An 18395-nucleotide genomic window follows, 5' to 3' on the forward strand; every position below is an offset into this window, starting at 1 on the left:
CGAGTACTTCGTAACCTTGCGACCGTCGGGGCGTCGTTAGCAGCGGCGGTGCCAGCTGTCTCAGAGGTGGAGCCTCTGCACCAGCGGCACGGGGGGGGGGGGGGGGGGCACGGGAGACGTGGCCACAGCAACAACAGCAGCAGGGCAGCAGCAGGGCAGCAGCAGCAGGGCAGCAGCAGCAGGGCAGCAGCAGCAGGGCAGCAGCAGGGCAGCAGCAGCAGGGCTGAAGGATCACGGCAGGGCAGGCACGTTGAAGCACACGCAGGGGATGGCAGTGGTAAGCGGTCACAGGAGAAAGAGGGGGTTGCAAGGTGGAGAGATGGGGGCGGGGGGGGGCAAGGTAGGAGATCGGCGCAGAGCAGAGCACGGCTCCGCGGGGGGCGATGGCCTGATGGAGTCTCGACCCTGATAGAGTCCCAACCCTGATGAAGTCCGTGGGAGGGGGGTGGGGGAGGCAGGCAATGTGATGACGCCGGGGGCTTCCGTGATGGGATCTGGTTCGTGTTTACTCGACGGCTCCTGTGCTTGTTTGTGAGAAATTTAAGGATAATTAAAATTCCTACAAGGGTAGGTTTTCTGTTTTTTGTAGACAAATGCGGTAATATACTGCCGACTAGGGCAACATATGATCACGCGATATTCTGTTTCCGTATGTCAAAATGCAATTAATGTATTTATAAAACGTCTACGGTATTGCTGATGTATTCAAAGTGCTTAATTTAAATTGCAATTATTATTCGACGATGGAGTAGAGCGACGGTGCAGTGGTAAGAGCACTGCTCTAGAAACCTGGCATTGGTTGTTCAATGCCTGCCCATGGTTAACATGAGTGGCGAGTGATACCCAAACCGGTATGAAGGTGAAACCAACTACAATGAAAGACACGTCATGGGAAGGCCTTAATCTAGCAGTAGATCGACAAAGTAAAAGTGGCTTCTGCTCAAATGAAAATTTCGGCAGTGCCCATCTCCCATTTATAGCCACGAGGCAGTGTTGGAAATTTCACATTTAAAAAGGAAAATGCGATTACACAATCGGAAATCATGGTTTTAACGCTCGGCCCTCAGAGCCGACAGGGCGCCAAACAAAGGGAATCCGAACCATGCTGCTCCGCTCCCGTCTCACCGAGCGCAGTAGACTTATTAAATCCCCTTTATTGAACGCGACTGCATCAGCATAGCGTGGAGCCGCACGACACCCCGCAGGTGTAAGCAATGGACCCGGGGTGGAATCGCGTTCCCTGGGCGTGCACATCAATCGGCGGGCGCTAAGCAAGCGTGGCGGGGCCCGTGATGGAGCAGCTGTCAGGCCCTCCCCCTGATTAGGACCGCAAGTGCTGCTTGCCCGAGTCTTTAAGCCGCCCGTGTCAAGGTCAAGACGGAGCCACGCGGGCCAACGGGGGAGAGTGGAAGCGCCGCGGCGTAATTGGCCGGCGGCGCGCGATCCGCCGTCGTCGTTACGAGACGAGGGAAACCGGGCGCCTCTCGCCACCAAGGGGAGCCGCCGCCACCTCTTCCCTTTCCCGCGCCGACTCGCCGGTGACGGCGGTGGCGCGACGATGACGGGGGGGGGGGGGGGGGGGGGCCCGCCGTCACGCCGGAGGTGTCGGTTCCCGCGGCGTGCCCGTGCCAGCGCGCGCGGTTTATATTTTCATTTGGGTGCCCTTGTTCTGGAAGACTGCACCAATTTCGGTGCCAGATTGACCGCTTTCAAAGGTCTGCCACCTCGCGTTAGCCAGCCAAGCGCACCAGCGGGCAAGACGGATCGCAATCTCTGGCGGTCACAGCCATCGGCGGCTGGCCACGGTGTCTTCCGCCTACAGTCACGTGCCTTTGCTTTTCTTTGCTTGCCAAAAATGGGCGTCGGACATTGACATGCTGGAGATGTACAAGCAGATGCTGGTTGCCTTTAAATCTGACAACTTCTAATTGTCAATCTTCATCAGACAGCATCGAGCTCAAGGGGTTTTTCGCGGCGCAGCGTCATGACCCCCACCCCACCAATTGGACAATAAACCACGCGGGCGCCCCTATATGCCGGGCACCGGCGGTTCGGTTGGTTTCAAAATTTGAAGAGTGAACAGAGAGGAGGTGGGGGGGTGAGTCAAGGGCCCGGTCAGGTGGGCGAGCGGCTTCCTGGGCAGGATGCGAGCCTCCGCCACTCCAATCGGGAGTCCATGAGCCCCACTCGAGGCCGGCTTTCCTCCTCTCCGGCAAAGACTTAGTGGATGTGACGGAAGATTTAGTACTCGGCTCTTCAGGGTGATCGACTCTGGCAGCTGTGCTGTACGTTGTCATGGAGCGCGGCCGCTTCGCGCTCTGCTCGCCTGCTCCGTCAAGTTGACGGCGCCGCGGCACGAGGAGGAGACCAACGGAGCCCTCGACCGCCCCGCAGCACAAAAAAAGCAGCGACCTTCATCCAACGGGCGTCACGATTTACGCGGAGCGTCGACCACGGAGCAACAACCCCCCCCCCCCCCCCCCCCCGGTGGTATTTTTAAATCGTGGCAAGCACGAAGCACGGCTAGCCCCAAGATCCGCTTTTACAGTCTCATCGAAGAGCCGGGAAACAAGAAGAGGCTCCTGGTGTTGCTTACATCAGCTGCACTATTGACGGGCGAAACATGACTGTTCGACAGACGATGGAAGAACAAAAAAAATCCAATCCCCTGGGAAGTAAATTTACGCAATCAAACAGAAATTAGTTGTGAGGTGTAAGGCGCGAGGGACCACCCACCCCCCTCCCCTCCTCCACCCCCCTCCCCTCCTCCACCCCCCCCCCCGCCTCCCCCCCGCCCCCGGGAGGCCTGTAGACAGTTTCTCTCCCTATGTGTCAAAACATTAGGGGGTTGGTGATAATTTGCCAAGTGAAATCGTGCGCGCCAACCACCCACCCACCCACCCACTCGTCCGCTCGCCCGCCCGCCCGCCGCGACGAGAGTCTCTCTGGCCATCGGCGGAGGCGCGTTGAATCGACGTTGCCGATAATGAGCAGAACGCTTCAAGCCGGGAGCAGCGCAAACGATCGGCGCAGGATGCGGGCTGCGCTGCCTCCGCCGAACCCACACTCGCTCGCTCGCCTAGCGCGCCGCGGCGACCCCACCTCGGCTTGCCGCCCAAGCTGCCGGCAGCGGCCCACACCAAGAACTTCGCTGGAAATTCGACCACTCGGCCTCTCCGTTGTTTGTGGCACCCAGAGACACGTGGGCGAGGGACGGAGGGCTCAATTCGTTTTCTGGATCGGAAGGCAGGAGTTGTGTTCATGCCGTTACCGGATGACGCACTGCACTTCTCGGCCAGGGGTGGCCAGTTTGATGCCATCTCCAGGTGATTTAGGAACCTTCCAATGTTGGAAGGTTCTTAAATCCCTCCAATCACCCCCGTGCCCTCCCCCCCACTCCCATCCACCCAACAGCAGCATAAATAGGTTCACCGCGGTCGGTCAATCGTCGGTTCGTGCATGGTGGGATCAAGTGTGGGCAACTCCAACCTATTCCAAGACGTCCGGCTAGCATGGAAGAGGAGGCCAAAACGATCCCCTAGAGGGGCCCCCTCTCGAGCTCCTTCCAGTGGGGGCCTTTCTGTCGGCAGTGGCGTGAGTGAGCAATTCCAGGGGCTGCGCCGTGGCATCCTTTATGCCTGCCAGTTGTATAAATTCTGCTCGAAAAATGCCAGCAAAGCGGCCTTGTCGTATGTTTATTTAATCTCTGCTCAGGGAGCTGCCGGTGAAACGGGGAAGTGAGGCGATTGAAATAACCGCGCAGAGAGATGGACACTTCCACAAAACAAAATATTAAATGCTCAGCCCCGGAGAAAACACCGGCCTGCCGACAACCACCACCACCACCACCACCCACCAAAGCCGCTACACAGCAGAAGACCCGGAGGTGTTTTTTTTTAAATATTGCTTGTTGTGCATGACTACACCGCTAAAAGCATTTTATTAACTTTATACATTGCTGTATTGTTCTTTCTGCTGTAAATAACATGACATCTTAGGAAAACTGCATGCAAATTGTGTTGCTAGACCTCACAATAAAATTATAGAAAAAACATGAAAGTTGAATTTTTTTTTACAAAAGCACTTATCGGCAAAATAAAAACACGGACGAATGTCTGCGAAGCCTGGCAGGGTGGCGCGCGTAGGCACCGTTATTGCGCCGTGTGTTTTTAAAGACTATTTATATTTGTCTTGGGGAAATGGGGGATTGAGGGCGACGGTGAAAGCAATAACGCCAAATTAATTGAATTCTTTGACTTTTGGAGTCAAACAAGGGAATTTAGTGCACTCGGAGCTCGGGGAGGTGAGGTAGAGGCCTCGTTTGTCAGGTACGAGCAACGCCGGTGCCGCCCCCCCCCCCCCCCCCGCTGCCCCCCTCCCCACCACGGAGCAAGGTGAACCCTGGTGCCGACTCGCGACCATCTCCCACAAACAGAGAATCCATCTTATCTCAATACCCCGCGTGCATCTCCGAGGGAATTTTTTTTTGTTCCACGCGCTATACCTTTAATTACCTGCCTGACTGGCTGTAATGTTAGTAGCGGCCTTGATGTACGATTCAATCTCGTTCTGACACCGAATCACAGCATGACCCCACCAATAAATGAGATGACAAGAGTCATTTTTCCCCCCCCCCACAGCAATTTATATGCATGAACGACTTCAGTTATTATACTTTTCTGTCTTAATCAGTACGGTCTCGCCAGTCATTACGCGCGTTACCCGTTTGAACGTCCACTCCCAATCGGTTTTGTTTTCGGCCCCGGACGGCTCGCGCCCAGAGTTCAGCGTCACACGCCATCGCTCCAGACTTTGCGCCGTATTTGTTCGCCGCCTCGGCGTGGAACATAACGCACGCATGCACGCACGAACGCATGCACGCATGCACGCACGAACACACGAACACACGCACACACGAACACACGCACGCGTCTTCCCGGAGTTGTCGCCGCATCCGTGGCACTTCGCTCCCCTCTTGGGCCGGCGCTGAGCGACGCTTTGATTGTGCCCACCCGCTCACAAAGGCTCAGGGGGCGGCAGTCGCGTCTCGGTGCCGTGAGCGGACGAGGGAGACCGCTCGCCGCCGCAGCCTCGTTAAAATAGTCAAGGTTCCGGGAAAAGTCCGGAAGGTGGCAGGTTCGTTCAGACGGCCAGGTCGGCGATGTGAGGGGGGGGGGGCGCGCGGTGGCGCAGTGGTGCGCACGCCGCAAAATAGAGCCGCCGACTCGAGTTTTTTTATTCCAGCGACGGCTAAGATCAGTGGCGAGTGATATCCGACCTGGTCTTGCGCATCCCCTCTCAATCCCCCCCCCCCCCTTCAAAAACCCGCGCTGATCCAACGTGGTGAAGCATGGTCAAACCACCCCCATGACAGACATGGTATTGGAGGAGCCTATATCTAGCAGTGGATAGACAAAGGGCTGGTGAAGACCAAAAGATTTAGAAAGAAATCTCATAAACCATCTAAATTCCATTTGTAAGAGGCATTTATCTCATTGTAATTGGATTTTAGTTTGGTTCATTTTCCCAGGGTTGTGCGTTCAGTCAATTCCCATTCCTCAAAAACTTTAACAACGCTCCTCAGAAGATTCCATCGCACGCAAGAAGCTAAATGACAGGCCTACCAATTAAACAACGTGCCCCGGGCCATTTCTCAAACTTAACCAACAAATATTGAGTGTCGGTGCACGAGCCGACACTCAATATTCAGCAGTCGCCCGCTTCTGAGCATTCCCGGCCATGTTTACCACCCCACCCACACCACCCTACCCACACCACCCCACCCACACCACCCCACCCACACCACCCCACCCACACCACCCCACCCACACCACCCCAGCCACACCACCCCAGCCACACCACCCCAGCCACACCACCCACACCAACCCACCCCACCCACACCACCCCAGCCACACCACCCACACCAACCCACCCCACCCACACCACCCCAGCCACACCACCCCACCCACACCACCCCACCCACACCACCCCACCCCACCCACACCAACCCACCTACACCACCCCACCCACACCAACCACACCACCCACACCAACCCACCTACACCACCCCACCCACACTAACCCAAACCACGCCACCTCACCCCCACCTACACCACCCCACCCACACCACCCCACCCAAACCAACCCAAACCACGCCACCCCACCCACACCACCCCACCTACACCACCCCACCCACAATAACCCAAACCACGCCACCCACCCACACCACCCCACCCCACCCCACCCACACCAACCCAAACCACGCCACCCATATCTACCACGCCACCCACACCGCGGGGAGGAGCCGGGGGTAAAATCAACTATACTGATTGCATTGGCACGCGTCCACACTGTGACACGGCTCGCTGGCAGTGGCACGAGCCGGCGGGGAGGGGAGAGGCCGTCAAAGTCCCCTCGAGGCGACAATTTCGAGGCGCTGCTCGAACGGCCGCGTCGCGACGGTGTCCAGGAAAAACCCCAGGGGCTACCTGGGGGGGGGGGGGGGGCGCTCATTCAAAGCTACCGTCACAGAACACAGTGCTTTACATTCACAAGATGAACCCTGTTGTGCGGGGAACCCCGCTCAGACTGACCGCTTAAATTTGTATTCTGTTCAATTTATATTCTCGTTTAATTTTGACGATTTTTACGAGTTTTGTAAAATGTTTTGTCCTGCGCGTAATGAAACGGCAAAGTGATTATGTGCGACACCAAGTGCCAAGTGTGTCTCGACGCTTCTTGATAAGACGTAAAAAAAAACTCGCAGCAGCCGCCACCGTGTGCGCTTAAATATTTCAGCAGTGATCACCACGTCACCGCGCTGGATTTTATGATATCCACATTCCCGGGCTATGGGTCACAAAGGTGTGGGGGAACAGGATAAAAAGTTACACCATCCGAATGTTCGGCTTGTTAAATTAAACAGAAAACGAGCAGAATTAATGCAAAACTCATAAAAAAAAAATGCCACCAACAATGGGGGGAAATAAAACAAACAAACGCTGCGCGGTCATTGCGAATGCCCTTACACGTGCGACGATGGCGCTACGCACGAGCTTTAATGTCGCGGGCATCTGCAATGGAAATCCAATTGACAAGCGCCAGCTAGCGCGTAGCTGCCGTTTAATGCTCCATAATCAACGCGCTCTCCGACCGCCGGCGCTCGTAGACAAGGCCAACGACAAGCCCCCACGCGACGAGTGAACATCCGCTCGGATGGACCCGATCGTGCAGAAGTGACAACCCCGCCGCGATGCGTGGACGCCGCCTTGCTCGAGGTCGTAGCATTTCGCGCACCAAACGCCGCAGAGCGAGCCGCCTCGCTTCTCCTAAAGGAACCCCCCACGCATCGTTGGCGCAACAAATTGAAGATGTGCAGCCCCAAAAGCCATAAAACACACGGACAGTTTTGCACGAATATTCGAGCTGCCAGCTCTCCCAGCTGGATCTCATTATCCGAGATATTTCTGGAGAGATCAGCTCCAGCCAGAGGCTGCTATCTAAACCCAGCAGTTCAGCCACGAGAGAGAGAGAAAAAAAATCACTTTCAAAATGAAAGGAAGGAAGGGGAGAATGGCAAGAAGGGACCGGCGGAAGAAACAAGGGGAGGGAAAAGAAAATAAAAAAGAGAGAAAGACAGAAAGGAGGGCAGTGGAATTGCCTCTCTGATGTAATCTGGGGCTTGAAGGAAGCAGGTTGCCTGGGAGATGCAGGCATACAGGAACGAGCAGAAATCAATCGCGCACAGCCCCCGGCGCCGGCTGCCCCTGGGGGGAGGAGGGAGCGCGGGCGTGAGTGTGCACACAGCAGCAGCAGCAGCGCCGCGCCTTTGTTAACGCGCAGAAATACCGGGGAATTAGCGCAGCCGCGGCGAGGCGAGGCGTGCCACCACCAATCCGGGGGTTGGTTTTGGGGCCTCGCTCGATGCGAGCTAAACAGTTGCAATGGAGCCATGCATGAGGAGAAAACGTGATGGATAGGGTCAGGGTTCAGGATATGGTAAGAGGCTCCTCCAATTGGCTACAGCAATGTGCCTCACGGCAGCAGCAGCGGCATTTTGCGCTACACAGCGCCCAGAACACCACAAGTTGCTCGGTGTTTCAGCCGAGTGGTCAATCGCTTCGACGAATTCCTGTCCATCTACAGGGGGTTGTTGGGCCGTAATTCGCCACACTAGACAGTGCGGGTTGGCGAAGGTGTGGTGCGAAGATATGGAAGCGTAGAAGTACAGCACAATAGATTTTTGCCGCACTGCCCCCCCCCCCTCTGCAGCCAATGACGTTATTCCACTTCTAGGAAAATACAAGCAGCCGAGTGCTTCGTCTGGGCAATCAATTACTTGCATTGACTAATAAATTTGTAAATAAATAAATGTATTAGCTGCACACAAATTGAAATCTTGCAGGCAGGCTGCACGCTACTTGTTCTTTTCAAGATGCTCGCAGACACAGGAAAACAATTTTGAGCCAAATTAAATTAAAACCTTAATGGTATCTCTCTTGATGGTGATGATCGGTGAAGTGAGGCTTCGCCTCTCCACTCGGCCACCGGTTGAGAGATTTCTCACGCGTGCCGCCCGCCTGCCCACCCCGCGCCGCTCCATGCCGGTCCGGGCTGGGCATGAGAGCAAGATGGATCGGTCTTGCCTGGCCACAATGCCAAGCTTCCCCCATCGCATCATGCCTCACTGTCAGCCGTGAAGAGAACGGTGGTCAAAGAGGCAGACTCCCCACCCGGACTCGTGACCCGACCTTGAAACGAGAACACGGTGTTCCGCCCTCGAGGACAGTCAAACACCACCGGCAAAAATCGGCGAAGCAGCGGAGGGTCCGTACAGCGTCGGGCCTGCAAGAGCATCATGGGGGGGAGGGGAAGCCTCTCGACCTCTGACTCACAGCCTCCTGCAATATGTAAAGTACACAAACTCCATATTTGCCACTTAAATATTCTGAAGTTCAGAAGGTTCAAAAGTTGATTTCCCGACGAAAGTCAAATTGAGCTGTACAGCTCTTCCTACTCGGGAAACCAAGAATTTCCACAATTATCTATATTCACCCTTGATACATTCCGATGTCAACTGGGCCTGTGTTTAAGGGAGTACGGAGAGTGGAGGTCTCTCCTCTGACCCCAGACTCGAGACCCTCCCACACGAGCCGAGAGGCAATGACATTTATAGTTAAAGGTGCAGCCCTGCAAATATACCGCTCATCACACCGCTTATGGTGGAAGGGCCTTCACCACAAGTGTGTATTTTGGCCTACTCTTCCACAATGGGCCAGACATTTTTTGGAAGAGTGGGAAGTACCCACACTTTACGCCGCCGCACACAACCGGTCAAATTACTTACTGCGGTGGACTCATTCACAACGTTGCGTCACTCGAACACTTTTGAGCGAGAGCAGAGCAGCAATCCGCAGCGGGCTGCGTCCGTGGGCTGGGAAATGTTGCAAAAATAAAACTCCCGGCTCGGCGGCTCCGTGTTTGCCGATTCAATCACCGAAGCCGTTCGGGTTGGCGTGCCCCAGGCTAACGATCAAAGGAGGAGGGGGCAATGCGCCTCCTCTCCCGCGGACGTCAGACGTCGCGCCACAGCCTCTCTCCGGCAGAGGAGCGGCGCACGCAGCGCCACGGGCCGGCGCTCGAAATATTACGAGACAGAGATGCGACGAACGTGGGCTCAGGCACACGGTCGTTATACGAGTAGGCCCCACGACCCACACCGTCGATGCACCTGCATGACGGTTCGCGGAGTGTTCGGTAACGCCAGGTTTCAACATCAGCCTCATGGCTAGCTGGATTGGAATTTGATTTTGAATTTCAAAACACCCCCGTCTGGCTTTTGTTCTGAGCTCGTGCTGGCAAACGTTTAGTGCGGTCGAGATATGATCGTGATGATACTGGTGTATTTCAGCAGCCATGTGTCACTCCGCTGCTGGATGAAGGCCTCCCAATGCCATGTTAGTCTTGAGGGTTGTTTGATCGTACTTCACCACGCCAGTCAGAGAATTATTTTGGTGAACAGAGGGCAAGCCAGGAGCGATTCAGATGCCACTTGCCGTTGGTGCCAGGAATCAAACTCTGGTCGCCAGATTCAGAGCGCAGTGTGCAAACCACTGTGCCTGTGCACAAGGCCCTTCACGTGTGCGTGTGTACGTGCGTGTGTACGTGCGTGTGCGTGTGTACGTACGTGCGCGAGATCGTTAGTGTTTGCGAGTAGGTCTGGAAACAGAAGTGTGTGGGGATAAATGCCGTTAGAAACCCGAGAAGTGCCGGTCCCTGTCTGAGCAGATCCTGATGTATTACGGTCCGTCGCCACGGCAACACACATGCCCAGGTACATACGTACCTACAGTCTTCATTTATTCATGAGCATATTTATATCGGCTATGTAAGCAGCTAATCTGTATGTATGTATTTGTGTTTGTCCTACATGGCCGCCCCATCAATTTCAAAGGAGATGTCAGTTGAAAGTTCGTGACATGTAGTGTATGTGAATTAGGTCCACATTATGAATGCATTTGACCTCTGACTCCATAAATCAGCCTTTTGGTCTCGGCAGCTGTTATTCCACATTGCCATTTACAATAGCCCCGTGTGTAAGGTGACCGATGTCTCAAAACCATACCATGGCTAGGCTATTGACTCTCAATGGGCTTCACCCACGTATAACAACAACACTATAACTGCCTTTCACCAACTCCACACTGACCAGCGTGGCGAAGTATGGTCAAACAACCCCCATGGCAGCCGGCAATGGGGAGGCCTTCCAAAAGCAGATTAACAAAAGGCTAACGTCTCGTATATATACACACACACACTGTATGTTCCGATTTCACGTACAAATGCGTAGGGACCAACTCGTTAAATAATGTATAGTCGGGAAACACAGCCAGTGCATTACACGAGCGAGCGTCTCTGCATTAGCATATACAAAGTCAATAACGGCGTGGAATTGGGATTTGTTAATCCGCGGGTCGGCCATGCGAGAAGCTTGGAAATGAATTGCAAACAAAACCCACGGTAGTCACTCCACAATAGCTACCACCCCGCAATAGTTGCCCCGCAGCCCAAGCCCGGCAGTGAGAACTGTCAAGTACCGCTCTCCCCTACTTGACCAAAACGACGCTATTTATATTTCACTCCGGCGCGAGCCTCGATTCCTTATCTGCGTGTTACGGCACAGCCGCACGTTCTGTTCTCCCCACAATTACAATCTTAAATTACCGAAGCTCGGGCTGCTCCTCGTCTTGCGTTCATTTAAATTTTAAAACGTCTTAAATTGTGTGTTAAATCAAAGATTCAGCGTGTAATAATGACGGCCCTCATGCATAAAATATTGGCGAGAGGAAAAAAATTGCAATAAAAATAAATGCCATCAGACGATCCAACATTTTTTTCGTATTAAAGTTAAACTTTTAAAATATACGGTCATAAAAAAAAAATCCCACGTGGTACTAACAACATTTCACTTCTTCTGCATGAAACATTTAGCCTGCGTTTATTAGATTTCAGATGCGATGGTGGTGGAGGGGCAGCGCGCGTGGGCACTCTGGATCGATTACGCCATTACTACCGCACAATCCCCGACACAAAATTGACCTTTTGGATATTTACCGTGGCCAGGCCAGGTGTCAAACGGTGTCAGAGATCGCCCGTAAATGATGAGGCAAGGGTTGCACAACTCACTCGGTGGCAAGACGCGCGATGGACGCCGTGAGACACGCAACTCACGCGGTCGAACAAAACCAAAATCTTAACCTCCTGGGCCAAGGATACTCTCCCAGCCATCGATCATCATCATCGTACGTCGTCGTCATCAGTCACGTTCAATCGACTGCTGGATAACGCCTCCCCAAATCTGCCGGCCATCTCTCACGATGCTGCAAACTAACAATCAACCCTGTGTCCGCAAGCGAGCTGATTCCGTAGCTCCATCTCCTCGGTGTACGGAAAACCGGACGCGTTCCGTTCCGTGGCTGCCGCTCCGTCAAGATTCTTGACCATCGGCCCTCATCCCTTCTTGTAGACGTGTCCTGCCCAAGGCCACATCTACATGGTCCGAGCGCCGTCACCAACCTGAGTACGGTCTATAATCCAGCGGAATTCAAAGTGTCTTTCTACATGTTTCTCTGCACAATTTAAAATTTTTGTTGCGTACTTTCCGTGAACGGCTATGTTTCTGAACCATGCGATAGTGGGCAGTGAGCACCGATTTATTTTTACCACAGCTGGTGAGCAGATACCCACTCAGGCCAAAACGCCAAGCGGCCAGCAACAAAAAGCATCGGGAAACATTTTTATGTCGAGCCTTTGAGGAATCGTCCACATGTTTTGTCGCAATTAAGGATGACAGGATTTTGTCTTCCAATTCCATGAGCAGCAGTGGCACTGCGGTCACCACCCCCCACCCCATCTTCCCCCTCCCACCGGCGGTGCCGTTTTGACGGACGCGGCGCGGTGAACACGGGTTCCCCAGCGTCGGCGCACGGAAGGGGGCCATTGAAATATTCAGGAAGGTCGTTTGTTCGCGCGATGTCGGGCGAACGCCGCCGCCGCTCGCGCCCGCACATTTCCCTTCTGGAGGAGGCGCGCCGCGCGATCACCAAGCGCACAAACCGATCAGGAACGCCGCTCCCCACCCAACCGCGCTGCTTCACGAATTGAGGGCACGGTTTCAATGAGCGTGCACGTGCGGTTTCATTCCACCACGAGGATTCGGGAAAATTACTATGGAGCGTTATTGTGTCGGCAATGGACGAAGGCCTCCCCCACCCCCCCTCTCCCCCCTTAGGTGATTTCAGTCATGGGCAATGGTGGAGCCAAGATTTTCAGGAAGGGGGGGCAACCCCTCCAGCAATGAAAAATGATAGGAGTTGTTAGCAAGTAAGGACTTGTCCCTTGCTTTTTATTCGACGCGAGCGCGGCGATGGCGCAGCCATCGATCGAAGGTCGAATTCGAACCGCGTCGTGTGATCGGCATCACGCTCGCTGAAGGTGTTTGCCTTCAGGGAAGTCGTGTCCTGTATACGCAACTGCGCACAATTCTGAGTCACTTATAACTTCTTTGCCATTACTTATTGCCAATTATGGACTTAAACTATTGTCCTATCATCTCATAGAGTCCCTGGCACGTAATAATATGCTACACAGTGGCAGTGGGGGTCGCAAAATGCCAATTTATTACTAATAAACCCCAATGATACAATAGCATTTAGGGATCTCGATCGGATCATTGGGGAGGGCACGTGCCCCCCCACCCCCCACCCAACTGGCTCCGCCAGTGGTCACGGGGATTTCATTTCGCCGTACTTCACCACGTCGGTCAGCACGGCTTCGTGAAGGGGAGAAGGAAGGACCACTTCTGATGTCACTCGCCACCAATGCGATTCAAGTTGTGGCCAGGGATCAAACTCGGGTCGCCCAGTTCATAGCGCTGTGCACTAACCACGCTGCCACCGCTCCACCACATGTACAGTGCTACCTTAAACCTGCTTAAGATAATGTTATATTTAAAACCATAATAATGACTGCTCGAGGGTCTTTTAAAACGTTAATATGCTCTAATTTTAAATGAAACAGTTACACGTGCACCATATTTGCAATCGTTTTTCATGAGCAGACACTTCGACGACGAGGATTCATAAACCACATTATCAAGGGAGATCTAATGTGATATTGCAGCTATTTATAATGTGAACATTACCACAGGTATCTCAAAAGTATAGCGGTATTAACCCTATAAATACAGCTGTATATTTAGAGCTATATCCATGCCCAGAAGACAGGCAGATTACGATACCAGCATTTTTATATTCAACAAAGACTGCAACTGAAATAAATTTTACCTCTTAAATAAATGAACTGCAATTTTGTTGTTAATACCTGTGTTCTTGTGAGATTTTGTTCCCGGCAAATTAACGATGCCAACAAATAATGTGGAATCACTATGAGAATATTAATCACGGTGTAAGCACTGTTTGTTTGACCGTATCAGATCCTATTCCACTAACATGTTTTTTTTTATCTCGCAAATAAAAATAAAAATCTACAGCCCTGTTTCTGCAAAAAGTAAAATGCATTCATTTCGGGAAGCTCAACAAAAAATAAATCTCTGGCAATTAGCAGTTAGATGTAATTTAGAGGCTGGCAGGGTCATTGAAGAGGCACAACCACTAACAAACGCTGGTACCACGGCCTTTAAAAAATAAATATTCTTGAAGTCCATTCACTTTCCATCGCACAAGTCACAGAGGGCCAAGCGCCGTGCACATGCACGGCCGTGCGTGCGTGCAAATGGCTGTGCGTGCGTGCGACCGCGGCTCCACACACTTCTCAAACTAAGAGCGCTCCAATTCCGGAGCAAGCCGGAGTGCCCCGCTTAGTTCCCGTGTGCCCGCTGCCGGTTGGCATCGCAGTGTCTCTTTCAATTTCCATTTTGACCACATTCGTTCTTAACACAATCCCATTTCCCGATGCAAAACCGTATATATATTTTTTTTTTCAGAAAATGCATTTTTGAAAGAAAAAAAATGGAATTCATTAAAGGAAGTCAACGATAACTTGCCTTGTGTGCGTAGGGACGATTTGCGGTCAATCCTGACGGTGTCACTTGTAGTTTTATACGTGGATATTAACCTTTCTGATGATATTTTCTATTTGGAATCACAAGTGAACGCCCCCTTTTAATGTAAAAGCCTTTGTTAGAGTAGCGTTCAAAAAATAAAAATAAACCCGCTCACAGAACGTTCCATAATGAGTGACAAACGTCCTCGAGCGCGCTCGTTACACGACGCTGCTCAGGACGGGGTACGCTTGCCGCTTCAGCGCCAGGAGAGGGGGTGTGGGCTGGGTGGCGGTCGGAAACCCCCGCGACGCAACGCCACAATAAACACACGCGCGCAAGTCGCGCAATACGTGCACGGCAGATGGGAAATAAATGATCGTCTACGACCGTGCCCGCGCATCTGCCACAGGCAGCGTTGCGAGCGTCGCGAACGCTATGAAGTCATCACGGCGCCGCCGCCGCCGCCGCCGCTCACCTGACGTGTAAACGCGCTTCTTGCTGCGGCGCACCTCTCGGGGCCTTTTTAAATCAGCTTTCCGATTCGGCCGCTACGTTTCCACTGTTCAGCCACGCGGCTTCTCCATCGGGCGTTCAGGGTGCTGATTTCTCACCGCGTGCCGATTTCTCGCCGCGCAAACTGATGAATCGTTCATAACCCAGGGTGGCGATTGGCGCCCTGGCAAATGCCGGACGAATGGGGCAGCAGCCCCAGGCACCCGTGCGGTGGTGGCTATGCTGCACGTGGCTGCGTGCAATTCAGCGCTGCGAACGCAGCGAGGGCTCGCCGTGAAAATCCATTCCGGGCGGGCGTCGAAGTGCCATACTCTGGCTTGCCAGGTGATGGCGGCACAGCAAAGTGGACTAATTCCCATCCGTTTCGATCTGTACGGGGGAGAGTGTCGCCCCCTCGTGTGCCTAGGTTTTCTCCGGTCGCTCCGATTTCCTCCCACGTCCATAATAAAAACTCATCAATAATTGGCGAAAAACATCGGAAAATAAAAACCCAATGCAGCAATCAGGAAATGAAGCAAGCAGTGGTGGCTCGAATGTTTGGTGGGGCAGGGACTGGCGCTGGGGTTCGGAGGGCTCACAAAGATGGCACCTTGACCCGACCGTCGCAATGTCCAAGTACAGCGCTTCCATTCAAGAATATAGAATTGTTCTTTACCTTGCTGTGGTGAATGGTAGCGCCTCCAGTGGCTGCAGGGGTTTATTTAAATAATCCATAATACAGGTTCTTTTGTGTTATATCGCGTAAATATGTGTCGTTAAACCAGCCACCACCCGACACAGCCAATTACAACATTTACAAACTGAGTATGACGTTTCGCCAGTAACGTCGTACTCAAGATTGTAAATGTTGTGGCTTTGCTCTCCAGCACACCGGTGTGCTGTACTAGTAAGGAATTGGCGTGTTACGTTTACGTGACAAACCTTACTAATTGGCTGTGTCGGGTGGTGGCGGGTTTAATGACACATTTATATATTTACGCGATCTAACACAAAAAACCCTGTATTATGGATGATATTGGTCGCGAAAGCCTACGTGTTATTTTAATCAATTTGCATACAACATCCACAAGGGGATACACATCGACTCTCGAACGCTTAAAGGTTTTTTGTTACGAGGTCACACTACCCTTGCTGCACTCGGGGTCTGTACATTACACCACCTTTGTACAGCCTCTGTCAATCCACTGCTGGATGACTGCCTCCCCACGCCTTTGTGGGCTGCTCAGAAATATTTGACGGTACTTCCCCACTCTGGCCAGTGCGGGTTGGCAATGCTGAAGTCTTCAACCTTTTAAAGTATGTGTTTTAATACAATGTGGCGCTTAAAGGAAAAGCAAAGGAACAAAAAACAATGACGAAAAATGTAGCATTCTCTGTTACATTTAGGCGATGGTAAAAACCAAATGGGATCAATGTCCAACCAGAGCTGTCCGGAGCTGAGCGCCATCAAATATTTCCCCTCTCCCACAACCCGGGTGGCTGGGGGAAGGTAGGCCTGGAGAATACTGCATGATATGGTAAGTCATGGCTAAAAAAAAAACACGAATGATATTCATTGAGAAAACAAGACTGCCATATCTTGGCGAGACGACACAGCAGCAGGTATTGATATGAACGTATATATATAAGAAGAGATGTGCAATTGTGCAACATAAACCTTGCCCTACAGTTTTCCTCCCCGGTAATTGAGGCAATATTGCGCACAAATGAGATTGTCACTGGACTGGCGCTCCCCGGGAGAGGTTTGGGAATTTATCTGCATTTATGTACCGGGGCCCCTTCTAAAACGATCCGAGCAGAAAATAAAAAAAAAACACCTTTCATTAAGAACTGCATTGTTTTTTGCTCTCTAATCACCCTTCATAAAGCTCACAAATATTTAAATTGCTATTTTTTTTTTCCTTGAACCCGCCCTCGGTGGAGGTCTCGTCTTCTGCCGCGTGAGTCGGTGGCTTTGAACCGTTGTGTGCACGTTAGGCTGGCGTTCATTTTTTGGGGAGGGCGTGGCGGGCGGGGGGGTGGGGCACGTTACGCTGCGACGCAGCACAGAGACGCGACCTCCATCGGATTTGGCTGTCGGCGCCACCGACCCCAACACGTACCTCCAGCCGCCCGGCCACCGGCTGCCCGTTCGTCTCCACTGCCCGGCTCCTGCTCATGGCAGCGCGCAGATCCTGTGCCCAGTCCCGCATTTCCTGGTAGTTCTCCTCAAACGCCACGAGGCTGCGGTTGGCAGCGAAGAGAAGGAGCGGGGGCGAGGGGATCAGGAGTTGAGCCGAGATGCAGGAGAGAGAGAGAGCGGAGTTTTCTCTCGGCTCAGTGGGATGGAGAGTAACCACCTCGATAATTGAAGATGCACAACGCAATACAACAAAGCTAATTAGCAAGCTCTTGCATTCAGTATATTTCACGCGCTCTCAAGACACTCCATCGCAGCCTTTTAATCTTGCCGGGCTGTTTGGATTTAGATCAGGAGAATGTTCCAACCTTTTGAGGCATTTCCACACACACACACAGTCGCTCTGCACCACGCCGAAAATTGAGTCGCGAAAAGCAATAAAATACAGGGGGAACACTAATGGGGAATTCACTCACAGCGGAGAGGATTCGGCGAGCAGACTTTAACCGCGCCGCGCAGTCTTGCTTTCATAACTAAAAATAATTTTGGCACTCGAAATTAAACATGTGTACGGCGTATAAAACACACTTTAATTAACCGCTGAAAACCCTTAATCTCGGCAGATGAGAAGCAAAAGCAATCGGAGAGTTTGTGTGCGGTTTTTTTCTCTTCTTCTCATAATGATTTACCCAATGGTCTGAAGAAATTAAGCGTGCTTTGGCCGGAGGTTACATTGCCTTGTTAGTGACGATTGCACGCGTCCTGATTGCAGTGGGAATCTCACCTCTCATGCTCCATTCCTGGGGCCTCATTACGCTCGGCGGCATCACTTTGTTGTGTCGCGGGGCTCGCAGACTCATTTCGCCGCTCGGTTATTAGCTGCTCATCCAAGCCGCATGTCCCACTGACTATGGCCTGAAACAAAAATATGAAATACACTTTAACAATCCACTCGCAGGCAGCATTTTTTGTGTGCGTTTTCTTTTTTACTACACACAACAACGATTCGTTTGGGATTTTGTGGAATAAAAAGCGAGAGGCCAATTCGAGTGCTTTCTTTGCTCGGGTGCTCGAGGGCTTTTAAGCAGAGCATTGGTTGTCAGGGGAAGGGGTCAGAGGGCACCCAATTGAAGATGGAGATGGCTGGCCAGGATTGTAAAGAATGGAAACCCCCCTCAGCAGATTTAACGCGAAACTTCG

The 18395-nt window shown here is 52.5% G+C and overlaps 1 protein-coding gene across 3 annotated transcripts in view; it reads right to left on the reverse strand.

The window, feature by feature from the left end:
• The window catches only part of LOC144943219 (uncharacterized), a 40923-nt gene extending 22826 nt beyond the window's left edge, over positions 1 to 18097 (reverse strand). For 2 of the 3 annotated variants that reach the window (XM_078870513.1, XM_078870514.1), the window contains exons 1-2: positions 17980 to 18096; positions 17179 to 17299 (exon numbers count right to left, since the gene is read on the reverse strand). In XM_078870513.1, coding sequence (XP_078726639.1) covers positions 17179 to 17299; positions 17980 to 17993 — 135 coding nt within the window. In that variant the 5' untranslated portion in view covers positions 17994 to 18096. Of the gene's footprint in view, positions 1 to 17178; positions 17300 to 17979 lie in introns of all 3 variants that reach the window. The other variant, XM_078870516.1, reaches the window with a different exon arrangement.
• Positions 18098 to 18395: the final 298 nt, after the last annotated feature.

The sequence above is a fragment of the Lampetra fluviatilis genome, chromosome 30 (assembly GCF_964198595.1).
Source record: "Lampetra fluviatilis chromosome 30, kcLamFluv1.1, whole genome shotgun sequence".
NCBI classification, from domain to species: domain Eukaryota; kingdom Metazoa; phylum Chordata; class Hyperoartia; order Petromyzontiformes; family Petromyzontidae; genus Lampetra; species Lampetra fluviatilis.